This window comes from Pleurodeles waltl, chromosome 2_1 (assembly GCF_031143425.1).
Source record: "Pleurodeles waltl isolate 20211129_DDA chromosome 2_1, aPleWal1.hap1.20221129, whole genome shotgun sequence".
In the NCBI taxonomy this organism is placed as follows: Eukaryota; Metazoa; Chordata; class Amphibia; order Caudata; family Salamandridae; genus Pleurodeles; species Pleurodeles waltl.
This window is the reverse complement of record NC_090438.1, coordinates 196,083,823-196,103,392: the sequence shown is the minus strand read 5'-3', so window position 1 is coordinate 196,103,392 and position 19,570 is coordinate 196,083,823. Positions and strand designations below refer to the sequence as shown.

The window sequence follows — 19,570 nt, the reverse complement described above, 5'->3', positions numbered from 1 at the left end:
TTCTTGAAGGGGACAACATAATGCATTTTTTTTTATACAAGGCAGCAGCAAGAAAGACTGGTCTAAGATTATTGATATTTGTTGTTTAGGGATCTCACTAGAACACTTTTTTGTCTTACTTTTGATTCCTTCAGATCTGTGTGCTTAAAGGAGTAGGGTTCAGAGGCATGTTTTAGGTCTGATCCAATTTTATATAATGTAGTGAAAGTGGGAATATTAAAATCATATTTGATCTTTGGTTGTGTTTAATTCTTTCACTGATTAGTGAAATAGCTAGCTTGCAGGAATCTTGGCTAACATGTACTATCACATTTACCCACAGACACAAAATGGGTAAAACCCTTTGACACATCAGCCCTCGTTTTTAACAAGTCAGTATTTATAGCATGTCAACTGCCAAACACTCAGACTTTAAACATCTAGTGTAAGATGCAGTGACTGGTACCTGCAAAAACAATGCTGTCCCCATACAAATGGGATACTGGTGAAAACATGACATAAGACTTTCTGTGTACCATCAAACTTCATACCTGGAAAGGTGTCCTATTGTTATGTGTGATACCTTCAGCTAATCCTAGCTTTTTACCCAAATGAACTTAAATGCTGGAGGTGTTGACCCCATACATACAATGGTAACAGCACAATTTCAAGTCCCAAAATACAATCTGATGTTTGATAAAAGGTCAGGACTTAAAGTGAGATATTTGCCATGAGAACATTTAGCAGCTGTGAATGTATACACAACACCAGCACCACCTTAATGTAGTCCAGCAGAGGGTGCAGAAAAGCAGTGACGGGCATGCTTAAAGCATCAAATTGAGGGTACCTTAGAATGTATGGCTACAAATTAATCTGGTGTAAACCAAACTTTTAAAGGTTTCACAAGGTACTATGCTGTTCTTAAGGCTGACCGGCCCCACAATATCATAATATTCAGTAATGAGTAAGCAAATGACACCCAAACACGACCAGGAATTTGTTTGTTAAAATATTTGAACATAGAACTCTGACAGTTGGAAAACAATCCATTCTCATGGAGTGCTTCACAAAAAAAAGAAAAAAGTTCCCGAAAAGCGAGCACTCGGGCAGGAAGAGAAGGAGCCAGTCAGAGAAGTGGTAAACAGGGTTTGCTCCACTGGAGGGGCAAAGTCATGATGGATGGGCCAAAACAATAAAGATAGTGAACTGAAAATTGTATGTGAGTGACAAAACCAGGCAATGGTAAACAATGATTGGATGTGTTTGTAAGTAAGCTTTCAGCATGTCCCCAATATTTCTTTGCAAACCAGACAGGGCTGCTGCCCAGTAGGCTTCAACCTAAAAAAAAAAAAAACATTGTGTGTGTGTGTGTGGGGGGGGGGGGGGGGGGCGGGGATTTTGGGAGCGCAAAGAGGGTCTCAGTCATAGGAATAAGCTAAGCCTCTGCGCTGACGTTTCACAGGCTTCATCCAGTGCGGAGAGGCATTTGATGAAGGCCTCTCTGTAGCCACAATGACTACTTGCACCCGGTAGGGGTCAACAGATGGATGAGGGATCATTTCTCTTTAATGCAGAAGGGGAGATCATGGATCAGAAAGGGCAAGCCCACATAAGGTCTGTTAGCACTTAGAGCTTTTGACAGAAAAGTTTGTGCCTACTACCAGACCTCAAAAAGAGGTCATCCGACACATCCTGCTGCCTTGTCTGACCTTAACAGCCCACTTTGTACAGGTGAAGGATTTGGAGTTTCCCCAAAAAAAAATATATACTTCTGCCCCTGTCCTTTCCAAGATCAGGTAGTTTCTAGTGCCTTTTCCTACTGAGCACTTCTGACCGCGTGTAAGAATTATCTTGAACATTTTTCTATTCCAGGAAACAATAAGGAGCCCCTCAAATAAACCGGTATTATTAGATTATGTACTATTTCATTAACCTCATTTTATCCTTAATATGGTTAGTGACCATTTTCCTTCCACACATCGCCACCATGTTTGTTAGTTCTTTTGGTCCGAACGTTATTTTCTTTATTTTTCTTTCTGCTGCTGTTGAATCTTTAAATAAGATCTTGCATACCACACAATTCCTTTAACTTGGCTTGACCAAAGTAAGGGAAATGAGAGCTAACTGCACCTTTCATTCACTTTGTCGCTCCTGTTACCATTAGCTGATGAGTCTAGGTGGAGTTGAAGCTTATATATAGTGCACATACGTTTTCACCTTGCTTTTTATTGCTAACTTCATCACTGCATGAAACTAGAAAATGTGGCTAAGCACGATACGGAGAACACAGCCACTGAGAAAAACGTGGAAATATTCTTCTGAAGATGAAAGTACCACAATACGTCAATCAACAATAAGAAAAGGAGCAAGCATACATAATAAATGACAGCCACCTAATATCGAACCACAGTTCAGCTCCCCCTGATTGAAGTTACCCAGTGAAGTTGTGCAGAGAATGGTTTATTGAGAACCGATTGTGGATAAAGTGCAGCAATAAACTAGAGGTCAAACCCATTTAAACTTCCCATGCTTACCACAGGCGACAGACCAGTAGACCTGCGAGTCCGGTGTCTGATGGAGGATGCGATAAGGCGCGACTTTCGCCGTCGAGTCTAGTACTGCATCAAGAGTTCCCACCAGAATACCTGCATTAGATAAAGAAAAAAACATGTTTTGGACAGGGATCACAGTAATTGGTTGCCAGGCTATACTTGTTTTTTCACAACAAGCCAAGATGAGATGAATCAAAGATCTCGGCACAGGCTGCCAGCCTCTGCTGAGTGCAGACAGATGTTTTTAATCCGCAGGCTCAAAGGCCATATGCTGTAGAAGAGAAGGTCATGTACCCTCACAAAAAGTCTTTGGAGAGATTAGTCATTTTATTCTAGGGTGTAAGTAAAGCAGCAAAAAGCAAACAAATCTGCTTTCATGGATGAAAACTGAACCCACGAGCCATCCTCCGGTTACAGAAGAATACTACGTTTTATCATGAGGTAAGGCAAACATAATAGGTTTTTTTCTCCTCCACATTACAGTACCTGAGCACACTGCCCAGATGGATGTACTGTTCGTACCAACACCCGACAGAGGTTTGAGTGCTAAAACGGCACCAGCCAGAAGAGTGAGGCGCATGGGGACAGTGCAGCCTCCACAGGGGTAATAGACGTGCCTTTTGAGTTATCCCGTCTGAGCTATCTGACTCTGCCAGGCGACTAGAGGAACATTAACAGGCAGCTCCTCTCATGACTTCAGCGGATTATTAGCTTGTTTTATTGTTAACGTCTGCGTAGACCACTAAAGGAACAGCAGAAGTAACATTGTACATGCTACATGAAGGGCAAGTTACTTACTCTACGTGCCCGTCCCTCCTACTATTCTTACCCTATGGGCAATGACCATAATAGGCCGCCTTCTGCCTCTCTGCGCTCACAGTCAGTGCGCTACTCAGACTGGAACTGCTATTGCCCTTCGTTGTCTCAGTTACTTAATTTGTATGCTTGTTTTATTTATTTGTCACTAAACAACTGGTTCCTTGTACATGTGACGAGACTTGACACGCTCCTACATAAAGTGGCAGGTTCTCTTTTAGACGTCTTTTAACCGAATTAGATGCTCAAAATGTATATGTTTCACACATATTTTAGCTATATTTAGCAGCATGGTTTGTGAACTCCTTCCCTTTTTCAGTTGCAGGCTTCTTCACCGGATAGGGTTATGTAGGATTGTTATTAGCCCCTTTCACCTTAGCTAGTGACCATCCCCTTGAACAAGGCTTATGTCACGACATCTTCAGTTTGTTATGGCCTCAGATGCACGAAAGTCAGGCCTAAGACAGGCTTTCCTCCTCTCCTTCAGACCAGATTAGAGCTAGGAGCGAGCTCTGCTGGGGCAATAGTGCAATGTGACTGCATGACTCTACTCAAACTTTGCTGTCCGATACAAGCGCTCCTCGCCTATTGGTCAACTGACTAAGTATTGCTGAGGTTTGCACTGCTGCCGTGTGCAAGAAATCCTTCCTTCGTGCATAAATTGTGAACTTAATTGTTTAATTTAGGCTAATTCAGTGTGCATTAGTGAGTGAAACATTCCCAATCAATGGGAGGTGAGAAATTTGGGGAACGTAAGGGACAGGGCCTGTGCAACATATATTAATACCCTTAGAAGGAAAGACTCATCTTGACACTTTCAATTCTGCAAACCTATACCATCCTTTTTTAAGAACAGCCAGGCTTTATTTTCTGGCTGTTATTCCAGATTCTAAAATTTGACCTTGCTCTATGTTCTTTAGTCTATGATGTCTCAGAAGAGGGGAATCAGATATTTTAGACTTTGCCTCTAAATCATGGACTACTCAACCTATATTCATTCAGTCCCCCTTGCCTCGCTTGACTTTCCATCAAATCATTAAAATGTGGTTCTTTGGAAAATTTTCCATACTTTTAACACACTTTCACTGCTCTCCCTTGTCTGTTTAGAAGTAAAATGTGACTTACTGAACACCAGGAGACCAGCAATGGTACTGTGCCCTCAAGCGAAAAACTATTACTCTAACATGAGCCTTATTCCAAGTAGAATCTATTAACTTACAAGAAATCAGTTTATTCCACCCCGCCCGCACACCTCAGTTCTAATGTGCGGTCTTGTATAATTGAGAAGATTATGTTATGGAACAGGGTTATAAGCATCATACGCAATACAGTAGCAAAAACTTCAAATGTGATACCCATCTCCCCTTCAAGCAAATCAACTATAAAGTTAAAAAGTGTTCTTTTTATTTAAATTGTTTAAATCATAGGTACAATTTATCCGACGAACGCATGAAAAAGAAGCTCATGCGCTGTTATAAAAACATTATAAATAATACATTAGAATGTTATATTATACATAGCTCAGATCTAAAATATCAGTAGATCTTGAAAGTCCATAAAGTTAGGTTCGGAATTTACTCGTACAAAACCTTAAAAATTCAGCAGTTATAGAGTTATTTCAAGTAACTATAACTGTGTCCTAAAGTAACAATAACTTGTGCCCCCCATGCACAGTTTTTTCTTCATTAATTTGACTGCTTATGTTTCATTTATATTTTTAATAACATTATAGAAATTGTCATGAGTGCTGTAATATCTGGGGTAATTAGCAGTGCATGGTGAGGGCGCGAACTATATTTACCTTAGGGTGTGAGTTATAGTCAAAGGAACCTCACCTGCCCTTTTATCCAACAAGAATCCACATCTTGCATGAAATATCTACCCAAGCGGAGTTCTTTCTTCCTCCTTGGGTACATTTCAAGTATGTATTTTACACTACAGCTGTGTAATGGACCATGAGGAAATGTCACAGGTGGCCTTGTGTGCATTTTGGCAATTTGATTGTTCCTGTTGCCTTTTTCTCTAGAATTCTGTGATAACATGAATCCTCTTATAGAGCGGCCAACAAAGACGTAAACCTCAACCAAATCAGGGTCCCTCCTCTTATGTATAAGGAAAAAGTGCTTCTTTGTTTTGTGGGGATGTCCTCATAATCCTTGGCATCAAAAATGTGCCATCAAAACCAGCGGGAAACAAACTGGGGGGGCACTTTAGGAAACTGTCCATCATCCTAGTAAAATGCGAGAAGACCTTTGGATACTACTAAGGTAGACAGTGCAAAGCCTTTGCACATTTGCATACTTGTAGCAATTTATAGGGAGAACCTTGGACTCTAGGTGAGGGGGTCCCCCTTCATTATTTTATTTCAGTCCCGGGTAGGTGGTGGTACCCGGGGCTGGGGGAGGTGGGTGTGCCCCCCCCGGAATTAATTGGATATAAGCCCCAGCGAGGTGGTTGCCCCCGGGGCACGGGGGGGAGGATGGGAGGTGCAGGCCTCCCCCACATTCATTGAATATTAGACCCGGGGAGGTGGCAGTCCCAGGGCGGTGGGGGGTGGAGCACCCCCGCATACTTAATTTACAGTGCCCGTGACTTTGAAAAGTCCTACGAGGAACCCCAGGACCTGGTCAAGCCAGGGGTAAAAATAAAAGCAAGCATGGGATACTATAGAAAAAGGGTGTTTTTTGTTTTTTAAGACTCTGCAGTCAAGTCTCAAAATGGCTGCCAATACATCCTGGTTGAAGCGTTGGCGGCCAATCAAAGCTCTGCACAAGATCAGCAGTATTTGCAAAGCCTTCGCGTCTCCAGACAGCTATATTTCTGGACCAAAATCTACTTTTCTGCCAAATTTGGTGTCATTCCGTCCAGCAGTTCTGGCTGTAGTCGTGTTCAAAATCCTGAAGGGAATTATAATGGGAAATGCATTATTTTGACCCACCCCCTTTTCTAGGTGCCAGCTTGACGGATCACCCCGAAACTTTCAGTGTACAACAAGATTCTCTGGAACACTTTTTTGGGATAATTTTGTGAAGACTCGTCAAACAGCGCCAAAGATATAGGCAACCCAAAAAAACACTTTTTCTATGGCAACATGGTCCTAACTATAACTACCTACCTGCAACTGCCAGTAGGTAATGTGTATTATCGTAATGAATGGAAAAAATAACCATTCCCAAAATTCATATATGTATGACTCTCACAAATAGCATCATAAATATGATCTCATTGATTCTCATGTGTTTCAGAAAGTCCTAACAGCCTTTTATTCTGTATCCCCAAAAGACTGGTCCCACAATTTTTTTTTAAACTTAACGGTATTCCCTTTATGGGCTGCAAACAACTATCCCCCTTGCTTTACTCTCTTCATTTTCGCAATCCACTCTGTTATAGAGGGAATTCGTTTGGAATTCCACCTTTGTAACAACAATGAACAAACCACTAACATTGACATATAAATGAATTTTGATGTCAATGATGCCTCTCGCAATATTTTTTTAATAAACAGATTTTATCAGATTTCAAATAAAAAATAACAGTAGCAAGAAACAGGAAAAAGCAAAGGTCAGAACAATGCTGCTCTAAGCCATCAGACACTGCGCCCACCCTCCACAACCACCAGCCGCTGCGTCCTGCCGCCGAAGATTAAATTACATAACTCACCAAAGGGTCCAGTGTTGAATTTAATTCATAATTTTCCCACCATTTTCCTCGAATTTTGGAGAACTTTGCAGGGCAGCCGCTGGCAATATGGATTGGTTTCTCCAGTTTAGTGCACTAGTCCATTTCCGCACGCCATTGTTTCAGTGTCTGTGGGGAGGGTTGCATCCATGCTTCCCAGAACCACTGATAGGGTGGCACCAACCAGGGCCCAGTAAGGGGAAAATCCTGGGGCATAGCCATACCATATGAACGAAATCATCCTCCAAGGATTGGCACTGAGTACAGCTGGTACCAGTGAGGATCTGCAAGCGGCCCAGTCTCTAGGGAGTCATATAGATGTGGTGGAGATGGTGCAATTGAATTAATCGCAGTTGGGTGGAAAGTGCTAGCTCTCTGGGAGACATACAGGCCTCCTGCTAATCAAATAATGCCGCAATATTACCAGCACATGGTTGGGGAGAAATTGGAAACTGCAAAAGAGTTTCTAAATATTGCAAAATTAAAACCCCAAAACTGCTCAATTCACTGTAATACCTTGTAAAGCGTATGTCCAAAAATTCACATCTAAAAAAATGATCCAAGTATCCTCTATTGATCTTATTTAAGAACTGCAAAGTATGATAGACTACTTTCAGCAGAACTGCATTCTGTGAAAACTGTCTCGCCAAAGTGCAGAGAAATTGAATATATTAATTTTCCCAATATTTCTCGGGTTAAGATGTCCTAAACTTTCTCCCACTTGTTCACAACTTTTTTTTAGATAACATCAACTTTTTGTATCACTGTAGATAATTTTTCAGATTCTCTAGCTTCATATCACTGAATGCTCAAATTCAAAACCAATTCCTTATTTGTGAGCAGCATTTTAATATCAATTGCGTTTTACCCTATGTGTAAATTGTTTTATGACCACTGTAGCCAATATTTATTGCTGGTAATTAATATCTCAATTTCAGACCAGGATTTTCATCTATCACTGTTATAACATCTGTTAGCTTCATAAAAACATTAACCCTCCATCTCAACAGAATAGCCTGATCTATTCCATCCCACTTTCCCCACCCCAAGACATCCAAGTGAGCTGCTGAATGAACATATAGGGAATGGAATAGTTTTTGTAAACCCGAACTTTCCTTTTCCAAAGCCATTTTAGAGTTTTACACTGAACCTTCTTGGAAGATTTAATCAACTCACAATGCCTTTAACAACTCTGGGGGGATCTGACCACTGGAGTACTGCCAAACAATGTATCCTGGGACTATACCGTAGACATAAGGGACCCAGAGTCACGACACAATTTGTCAATTTAGAACTAATTTTAGCTAAGAGCCACTTGACTAAATGGAGGAAGTCTCCTGTGCCACCCTGCGTCTCTCAATGGTGAGAGGAAGTATTGCGATGGAGAGCAGCTGAAAGTTGTTCCTTGCAAAGGGAGGACTGGGAATGCCAAGCTTGAATCCTTTAAGCCGCAAGAAAGAGCCGTCACATAACTTTTTCACATTCCCTATGGCAGCCACTCACCCTGCCCCCATACACACGTCATCCTGCAGCTGTCCCTTCCCCTGCAGTTCTGTATTGCTAACATGTAGTAAGTACTAGCAATCCACTGTTGCTCCTGGCTTGTTCCCAGTAAGCAACAGTCTCAATTACATTTTTGAGCAACAAACCATGACACAGATACCAAACCCCCTTGCAATGTACGGCCATGAGCATTCCACCCCCACATAGATGTCTTCACTCAGCAGCGCAGCAACCAGGTGACAGTGTTATGATGACAAGTTCAGGGGAGGGGGGACTTTTACAGGTATATGTGGTTTATTATATTTGCATTTTAGTGAGCCGTCTATATGGTATAAATACTGTCACCTATCTGCCATATTACGTACATGATGTACATCTGTTTGTTGTGCTGATGATTCTCTAAAATGCAATAGTTTGTTAAAAAAAAAAGCTTACAATACCTTTTATATTGTTGTCTTTTGAAATCGTGCCCATTAATTAATTCTTAAAATATAGATATGACATATATACCGTCTAAAACTGAATACATATTGTCCAAAATTTATGTAATACGTTTTCAAATTGGAAGTGCTAGGCCTCCAATCTCCACAAATCTCTATAAGGTGCTTAGTGCAGTCTGAAGATGAACTCTCGCCAGCTAAAAGAAGAACTCTGATTCAGTTTCCTAGAAAGGAGTTGAGCATAAAACACAGTAGTGTGGGTGCAAAAAAAGAAAAAAAGCAGATGGCAGGGGTGAATGGGTGATTATTCGCCAGTGGCACCACTGCAATAGGAAGGGTTTTAACCCTATCCAGGGGACTCACAAATAAATGAAATGAGGGCACCCATGAGGTAGTTATAGCATATGTTCTGTGAATAAGATCCCTAGGTTTATGTTTGTGTAGTGTATATATCCCTCCCTTGTTTGCTCCATCCCTGACGTTGGCTATCCCGGGGATGTGGAAGCAATAGCCCGATGATGAAGCATGCCACAATAAGTGGGTGAGAGCATTTTCAAGAAACCAACTTGTTTTCCCACCAAGGTGGAACTTTGATGCATTTTATGAGGTATCCACCTCCCTCCTTGTACTATTTTGTGTGTGTTAGTGCAAAAAAAAAATGAAACAATGGAAGAACAGCCACCTTTATCAAAGCTACTCTCCCTAATAGGGTAAGTGGTTGAAGCTTCCATCTTGCTAGCAGAGGTCTGTAATTCAATTCATAGAGATCATCCACATTTTCTGTAACTCTTACCCCTACATATCTCTTCTCTTAACCCCACATACCTCTTGGTTTGAGTCTGTACACAACATTGTAATTCAGGAAATAAATATTCAATGCAACAATCATATAATATTATTTCAGTTTTTCATTTTATATTCTCCTAAGGTCTGAAACACTGAAGATTTTAAAAAATCTTTTGTGTTTCCTTCTTTGGATCTAGGATCCGCATTATATCATGAACATTAAGTTTAAATTTATCCATCTGTGTCAAAGGTGACTGAATTATCCCATCCTTTCAAACGGCAATAACCAAAAGCTTGATAAAAAGTCAGGACTGAGGGGTAAGGGGACAGAATTGTCTTGCCCCTAAAACTTTAAACATCCCCAAGAACACAAGGTTAAAGGCCATCTCAGAACTTAATGGAAAACCTGCTGATGGATTCATTTTATGGAGATGACGTTGAGGGCCTCCATTAACTAGGTTGTGTTGGTCAACAGCTGACAGCCGGACAAAAAGCCATTTTGGTGTGAGTGAATTAATTTGGGTGTTACATTATTAAATCTATGTGTCCACAGTTTCATAATTATTTCGTAATCCACTTTAACAATGTGGTGTGGCGGTATGAATTTGGTCGTCTGGGTTCTTAACCTCTTTAAAGAATCTGAACCACATTCCCAACGCTATAAGAGGGTTTGATTGGACCCCTACCTAAAACAAAATTGCCTAATTGCAACAAATATGTATTTAACATGTCTAAGAATTTCTTATAAAATTTAAAAGTAAAGCCACCTGGGCAGCAAACCTTGCCTCCCGGTAAATTAATAACCTCGTGTATCCCCTCCACAGTAAAAGAGTTAACAATGTTATTTAAATCTGCCTCTGACAGTGTTGTTATCAAGATTTGAGCTAGGAATGTATCTAATTCATTCCTATCCACTAATTGACTATGATTGTAGATCTGATTATAATGTTCTAAAGAAGTTGAATTAATTTGTTCTGTCCCCTTGCTAGAAATGCCTGTTCTAGAATATATTAAAGTGCGGATAGTGCTTTTTGATATTTTCTTCAATGCCTGCCAGGCCATGAATCTTCCTACATAATTACTTTCCTTACACTCCTTCCGCATGTAGGTAGAGTTGATTACATAACCCACAGCATAATAATGCTCCCTCAAACTAAGTTTAGCTCTTTAAAATGTTTTTCTACTCCCCTCAGTATGAAATAACAGGAGCATCTCATATTCACTTCTAATCTGCCATTCTAGCTCCAAAGTTTGCGCTTTAGCAAGTTGTTGGGACACAAAAGTCCCTTGCGTAGTGATGGACGTGCACCCCCGCCGTGAGTGCCCCAACTGTACTAAGGTCTGGATCCCTAATGCTGATTTTTATTGTCAGGGGCAAATAAGGACTATGCGCGTGTGCCATGACATATTTCTGTCTCATGAACTGCAGTCTTTTCGAATCAGGAGGGGCCACAAACTGCTACCCTCATAGTGGTGAAAGGCTACTGTTTTTTTCCATGAGTTGATCAGCAAGAATACAATGGTGGCAGCACACTGGGTAGTGATCAGTAGGACTTAACAGGGACTTTTTACCTGTCAATGAAGTGAGGCCTACAGGCTCACTCATTTAAAGTTCTGCTGCTGTTTGCTTAACTCACCCTTAGCCTGCATTGGTTGGTGAGTAGTGTTGCACAGTGTATGTATGGGGTCTTCATGTGCTTGATGTATATTTGCCTGGGACTGGTACAACACATATATGATTTAGTGCTGTGAAGGGCATGTATGCTTTATGCAGGTGCTGGGAGTATGTGTGCTGCATACTGGGACAATAAATTAAAGTCTAGGCTATATGCATGTGCTGGGTGTATGTGTTCCTGTGAATGTACAATAGTTGGAAGACTCTGGGTTCCCATTCGGGAGGCCCAGAGCTGAAGGGAGAATCATGTGGAGAGGATGAAGAGGACTCCGCCTAGGCAGATGTATGTATTGCTGCATTCCTGTAATATTAATGTGACATACTGGAGAAAGGAAGAACCAGGTTCTCCAATACACTTCAAAGGGTGCTCTTTGATTGAGAGAGAGAAGTCACTGGGAAGGTGCCTAAGCACATCTCATAAAGGAGATTGGGGTTATAAGAAAATCACACAGAGTGGAGCTGAGGCCCTGTGGTAACCTTTTGATGCACATATCCCTGTCGCTGACATCCAGGTGTGAACCTTTAGTCAATGCTATGGCCTATATTGTGGGGCTATCCGATCTAGAGCCACTCCTGCTGTAAAAGATGGCTTTCAGGAGGATGATAGATCAGAAGGCATTTCAAAAGAAAGACGACCCTGAAACAAACTTCAAAGAGCATAAACCACCCTTTGAGACTGGAAATGGACTATAAGAAGGGGAGCTTGAGACTACAAAAAGTGTCAACTGTGAAGCAGCTGTCGTGAGGTTACTTTTAGCTATTACACAGGCACCTTATTTTAGCATAGGCCTGCAGCTTGTGCCCTTTCACTCCAAGGAATGCATTTATTATTCTTCCATTATTTTAGGGAAAGCCTTTGTTTAGTGGAGATGCTTTTATTATTTTATCTGCTTGTCCTTTTGCAAAGAATTCAGTTATTCTGTTTTCTACACAACATTTTCATTCTGTGTCTTATTCAAGGCTGAATGTGATAAGTTACGAGTTAATGCCAGCACAAAGCATTCATCATGTCCCCAACACTCATTGATAGAAATATATGTGTTGTCATGTCAGGGCAGTTTTCCCAGAACACCAGAAGCTTTATTATAAAACACCTCACTGTCCCTTACACGATAGAGGGGAATTCCAACCAGTTGCTGTCGCAGGTGACCTTTTCAGCATCCGCTGAGGCCTGACTCAGTCTCACCCTCCATGTGGGAGGATTCACAGTAAACCAACAGAACTCTTTTTTACCTCCAATCAAAGGGATGGGGTTCTCCAGGGGGCTGATGGGCAGATTACGGGTTACACTGCCATGCTCTTGTGTAGAATATTAGTAGTGCAGGTAGAGATTTTAGAACCATTATTGTGACAGTATGTTGGGACTTTCCTAGGTTTCTCTTTCCTTGTCACTGTCCTATTTCCATTATGTTTTATCATCCTTATAATCACAATACATGCCTCTTTACATAGAATGTAGTTGGTTCAATAAAAACTGATTGAACCTAGTCCTGCTTCCATTTTGCCTTTGTATGTGTGAGACATATGTGACCGAGAGAAAGGGGTAAGGTCTGTTCTACCAGGATTTCCTTGAGAAATCAAAAATGTCATGCAAAGGGTTGGCACAAATCACCTTCTACTCTTGGGAATTGGTGAGGTGCTGCTAGCTGGCCGGAAGGGTTACGACAGCAGCTGTCACACGGCGCAGGATAAGACTCCGTCCCCCGCGCTCGGTGGTGCTGCCACCTACATCCAGCAGTCGTTACTGTAAGGAGAGTCTCTACTACACAGCCAGATGAGCTGTGCAATTAGAAGAAGCTCTGAAAGACTTCTGCCTGGGACCAGGACTTGAGGGCCAAGGCCTGCTAGTCTCCCAGTTAGGTGAGCGAACATCACCCAGGAAATCCAAGACCACCTGCCCTGGAGCCTGGTGCATCAGCGCCTGCCTGCTTGCCAACACCAGTGTGCTGCATGAGTAAGAGGAAAGCGTTGGAGAGAATGAGGTCCAGTGGAAGAATCTTGGTGAGTGGATCCCCGTACCGAGTGTTCTGCTCTCCCTCTTATCTCATAACCGAGCTTACAGAACCTCTCTGGAATGCACTTCTGAGTTTAAAGAAGACATTTATTGTTATTAATTCCCCCCCTACCAGGTTCCTGAGAGATGAAATTAGTAAATTGGAAGCACACGTTCAAAAGTGGTCGCAGCAATGAAAGCAAAATATATCAAAGTACTTCTCAGTTGCAATGTACACAGCAAATATATGTGCATAACTTCAAAGCAAAGCATAAAAGTCAAAATTCATCACTGTATGGGCAAGACTGTAGGGCCTATATTCAGCTTCATCTTTCTGGGGTCTGCAAGTTGATGACTCTGGTCAACTGCGAGAAAGAGATTTTCTACCCAAACGGGAGACAGGCAACTGATGTCTAGCTCCTGTCTGAAGTCAAAGCAGATTCAATCTACCCTGCTGTAGCCCAGAGTCATCCTTAAAAGCAAACTCAGTGTGAGAGCCAAAGAACCTTGGAGAGTGGCCAATTCTCCTGAGCTCCCTCGCTCTCAGACTGGATTGCGAGGTAAACACAAAATCTACGTGCTCTTATAAGCTAAGGTCTGGTGTGAAGAAAATAGCTTGGTCTATCTTGTGGAAAAACACAGTTTGGAAAAACACAGCTCATCTGCAATGTCTCAACTGCAATGTCTAACCCTATGTTAAAGCCAATAGGCAGCTAACCTAAATATCAAATGTAATGTCTAATGTCATGTCAAAGCCAATAGGCAGCTGAGCTGAATTCAAAATGTAATGGCTAATGCCATGTCAAAGCCAATATGCAGCTAAACTGAATACAGAATGTAATGGCTAATGCCACGTCAAAGCCAATAGGCAGCTAAACTGAATACAGAATGTAATGGCTAATGCCATGTCAAAGCCAATAGGCAGCTAAACTGAACAAAACATATAATGTGCTACTGGTGAACATTGAGCAACTAATCTGCGCAGTGATGAAACACAAAGTCATTGGTCAAACACAATTAATAGCATCACAGCGAGGTGTGAGGAGACTGCTGCTGCACAATCTGGTCATTGCCTAGACTCTTCATCATCCAATGTGCACGTTTGCATAACATACTGTGCAAATTAAACTACTGTGGAAATTATCCAATCATCTATCTCCTTGAAGTATCAACCGTGATTTCCCTTGGCCATCACTTCAGCACCACCCTCAAAATGCGTAGCACATATCTCAAATATAATATTCATCTTTTAGAGTGAAAATCATCAGGGTTTATGAGAATTTGTGCAAATAGCCTGTGGCTTCTTGGCACCATGAGTGAAATCCTACCACCCATTTTTACCTTTAATCCTTTCAGTACTTTAATTTAGCCACATTTAATTCAGTCTATAGTTTAAGAACATAGCAGCATCTTTAACCGAATTACACATTTGGCACGTTCCCTTACATTTTAATCTACAGAGTTGAGCTATTGAAGACAATGCTCCTACTGCTTGAAATTGCGAGTTCTTAAACTCCTTTTGCCTTTGAACAGTTCCTTCAGTCCTGCCTGGGAACATTTGAAACGAATAATTATTTAGTGTCAAGAACAATCCCTCTTTAAAGCATTAGTGAGAATCATCTTTCACCCCTTGATCTGGAAAATCAGCAACTTAGTTCCAGGGTACTTTGCGTGAATAGAACTTTGTGCAGGAACTCTATGGGCTACTGTGATGGTTAAATCTGGTGTAAATTCTGGAAACACATAAGTCCTTACTAATGCCTCAACCAAAGAAACATGGCAATTTCCATTCTCTTTATGCCCTGGAATCCCCACAATGTATGAATGTGAATTTCTTGCATGATTCTCCAGCTGCTCTTGATTGTCTTTAAGCTGAATTACTTTCCTTTCCAGTTTGTCATTTAATTCAGCAGAATACAGCTTGTCTTCACACACGGACACCTGCTGTTCCATTTCTTTAACCCTAGCAAACAGCTGAGTCAGCTACCCACTCACATTATGCAGGAGGTCTTTCACCTTGCATGCCATCACCTCTGTGTTTATTTTCTAACTTTAATCTTTCTCAGCACTTCCTCTCCCATACTAAATAGATATTGAGAGTCTGTATCCAAGTTCTGTATGTTTTTGCTCAAGTCTCCTGGCAACTGATCTATACCCTGCTAGCAATGTACAACTACGACCTGAGTTTCTTGAGATAAGCATTCTAAGTCTTAATTTGGATGCAAACTCTTCTATTGCAAGTTCTTTACTGTGAATACTACTGTTCCCTGTGTTTTTTTTTTTTTTTTTAGAAGTTTTGTTAGACTGGAATAATGGGAACACCACACATCAGTTTACCTTCACCTGCCTCCATAGGGGGCCCTTCTCCTACCTGAGCTCCTTTGATATACCAGTTGAAACAGCATCAGCCACCAGAGACTGCTTCTGCTTTTCTGAGCGAATAATGCCTTCTACTGTGGTTGTATTTCCCTCTGCACTTATCAACTTCTGGAGACCATCAGGAGTGTCACTCAAAGGAGATGTCGGAGGAGCTTTGTTAGACCATCAATATTAATATCTGGTGGTTTAGCCGAAGTCGAAAAAGTGGAGGTGCCCAGGTTATCTATAAGGATCTCTTGAATACTGACTAGGTCTACTAGTAGTAGTTTCCTCTTCTCACTAGACAAAGAATGTTTTGCTCATTTTAAAGGCTTAGCTAATTTAGCAGACACATAAGGTAAAAAAAAAACTGCCTCATCATGGGGCCTGTGAAGACAATGGTTTAATACATTTTCCCCTCAGTCCCCAAGCTTTTCACGTGGTGCGGCTCAGACTTTAATCAGGCGCCAGGGAGAAAAAAGTTCTATTCATTTTACCCTAAGTCATCAATTAACAATCAGGCGGTCCCATGTCAGAATGTTTACGTCTCCCAGGTGTGCACTGCATGCAATCTGAACTACGAACATCTACTACCACAGAGGCACCACCAATACTATCTCATTCAGTTGCTTCTGGGGAGGCCCTGCACTGCCCATGATCCGATTAACCCACAAAATTCACAGTGCAAAGATAATGCATTGTGAAATCTTGGCAAAAATTCTGCAACTGCCTTAATACTCACAGTGCTCACTGTGCAGTCTTTGACCATGCACAGTCGCACTGTAAAGTTTATTTCTTTTTACAGGATTTAGGAAAAAAAAAAAACTCTGTTTAAGAAATATCTGTGTATATATACTTTTTTTCCCCAAATCCTGAAAAAATAAATAGTGTGACTATAGGAGTATATCCTTTATCCAACAGAGATACTTATTTTTCAAACCAAGGACTCCGAGACTGGCCCAGGAATAACAATACAGATATAAAAACGTTCATGGGCAATTAATTCTTCAAAGCATGGCCAACAACTTTGTAAATAATACTGAACAGATTCATAATATACCCAAAAAGTCACTAATCTGAGTAAAGGTATTGTTTCAAGCCAAGTTTGGTGTATTTGCTGTTGCAGAGAGCAAACATTCACATGGCAAATAACAATAAAAAACTATTTTTGACACTCTCAATAACTTACACCCGGATGGATCTCTAAAGAACTACATATGCCAAAACCTAGCTACATTCACAATATGTCAAATGGTGCCAAAGGTGTTAGCAAACTATAAACACACTTTTCCAACTGAAAATGAGAATCTTCCTTAATTACACAGGTCCCAATTACAATCTTTGTGGAGCAGTTTTCTGGTATGGAATTCCACTCCCACTATTATACTGGAAAACCCTCATTTTAGTGGCTAAAAATTGCGGCCAGCAAAATCGTTCAGCTCGACTTCAATTCCAGGAACTTTCTGAATTACCACTAGGGCATAGGAACGCATGTAATGCTACCCCTCCACCAGGCTGTAGTTTTGCTATGTTATGAGGATTTGTATAGCGCACTGTCATTTGAGAGGGTATCCTGGCATTCAGCAAGTGTAAGTCAAGTCACATTTACAACAGACGGGAAAATATTAGAACAGCCAGGTCTTCAGAGTCTAGCATAACTCAAGAACCGAGGAAGAGGTTCTGATGGAAAACAGAAGGTCATTCCACGCTTTGGGAGCCATGTAAAAGAAAGCCCCAATGCTCGATCTTGTTTTGTGCATGTGTGGAATGTGTGCAGGTAGGAATCCGGCCAAGCAGAGGTGTCTGGATTGTTAACTAAAGGAGATGCGGTTACTAAGGTATGTTGCACCAGTGTTGTGGAGTGCTTTGAAAGTATGAGTGAGGAGTCTGAACTGTGCTCATTTGAGGTGTAGGGTAATGTGTGTGGGTTGTTGGAGGTTGATAATTATTCAGGCAGCTGAGTTTTGTGGCTGGTCTTCAAAGACCAGGTTGCCCTGAGAGACTTCATCCGTTGTCATCTTCGCGACAGGAGGTGCTAGGCTCATTAGTAGCACATCGCTCCTGCACTGCGGGTTGGCTGATGTGTTGTTGCTGTTAGTGGCGGGACTTCAAAGACCAGGCAACACTTCGGGACTTCACCCATTGCTATCTCCATGCCAGCAGGTGCTAGGCTCATTAGAAGCACAGCACTCCCACATCGCCGGTTGGCTGACGTGCTGGTGCTGTTAGTGGCGGGACATCAAAGACCAGGCTGCCCCGCTGGACCTCATCCATTGGCATCTGCGCTCCAGAAGGCGCTATAATCATTAGCAGCAGAGCGCTCCCACACCGCAGGCTGTCTGGCGCGCTAGTGCTTTTAGTGGCGGAACTTTAAAGACCAGGCTGTCCTGCAGGACTTCATCGGTTGCCATCTTCGCACCAGGAGGAGCTAGGTTTATTGGCAGCATAGCGCTCCCACACCACAAGCCGCGCCCGGACGTGTGCCCGGACCAAGATTGGGCCTGTTCACGGCCAGTTAAGGCTGGGACACCCCGCTAACATTGTTTGTCTGGTGGATCAGGAGGCAAGAGACTATTAGTAGTGTGCTTCTCTGAGCCATGATATGACATGCAGCAAGTCTTAAGGTTGTACTTGATTAATTAGGTCTTATTTGAATATAAGGATGTTTAACCTGGCTGTTTTCTTCTGGACATAAGTTTTTGAGTGGGCTATAGGGGAGGGTAAAAAGAAAGCCCCTGATGTCCGGCTCGCACCTACCCACCCACTCAAGTGTACACCTATTGATAAGATGTTACATAGGGCATTTGGGGGGGGGGGATCTTCGCACTGCACTAGATCTTACAGACCGCAGTGTTTCTTTACAGGCAGGTATATCTCCTGGGGTTTCTTCGGCCAATCACTGTGTGATCCTGATGTGCTAGCAAACTCTCCTCAAAGTAGTATTCCCCTGGAACCTTCTATTTCCAATGTTCACAATCCTAAGAACCTGGAAGGGGTTTCAACACAAAAGCGGCCAGGAAGATCTAAGAGTATACGAAAGCTACTCGATCAGTCCACTATGGCCCTCACCTTTAATTGTGACAGGCAGGGAGGTGGCTCTGAGTCTAAGGGCTTTGTAGAGAGGACTCCTTTTGTGTTGTCCCTTCGATGAAACCCGCTTGGATTGAGCAGTTACTTACCGACTGTATAAATAGTTTCAAGGAGTTCCTTAGGGCTGAATTCAGCACCTTTTATCCTTTTCTTGATTTCACTGATAAGGAATTGTCTGCCCTAAGACAAGTCAGAACCTCACAAGCTCCAGGCAATTGCTTAGACGATAGGGGACATTTGACCGTGCGGGGAGGAGTCTCAGGAGCGGGAGATACTCACGGGGTGGGGAACAAATCAATCAGCGGTGGTTTTGATTGCAGCAAGGTGTCAGCTAACCCCCACCAAGAGAAGAGGGGGTGTTTAACCACCACTTTACGGCAGGCTGATAATTTTCCGGAAGCAGCCTCCCATCCCCAACCTTCATGATGGTCAAACTTTGTCACAGTGTAGTCGGGAAGAGGAGAGCAGGGGGGGGATTGTAACATCAAAGGTGATGGCAGACCAGGTAGACATGCCAGGGGCCTTATTTCATCTAATTCACAAAGGTGTAGATTGACTGAGTGATGGCTTATACTTGTCGGCCCGAGTTTTGTAACATAAATCACAGGATCCAACTAGTTAGTCCATTATTAGTTCCCCAGCCCAACGTCCAGCTCAAGAAACTGTCCAATCTAGGTTGGTTTCTTTGGATGTTTGTAGT

At 42.1% G+C, this 19,570-nt stretch overlaps 1 protein-coding gene across 1 annotated transcript in view; it reads right to left on the bottom strand.

Moving 5' to 3' along the window:
• The window catches only part of TBC1D8B (TBC1 domain family member 8B), a 783,045-nt gene that overhangs the window by 602,974 nt on the left and 160,501 nt on the right, over positions 1 to 19,570 (bottom strand). Inside the window, exon 2 of the mRNA XM_069212396.1 lies at positions 2,514 to 2,624. Within this exon, the coding sequence (XP_069068497.1) occupies positions 2,514 to 2,624 (111 nt within the window). The remainder of the gene's footprint in view (positions 1 to 2,513; positions 2,625 to 19,570) is intronic.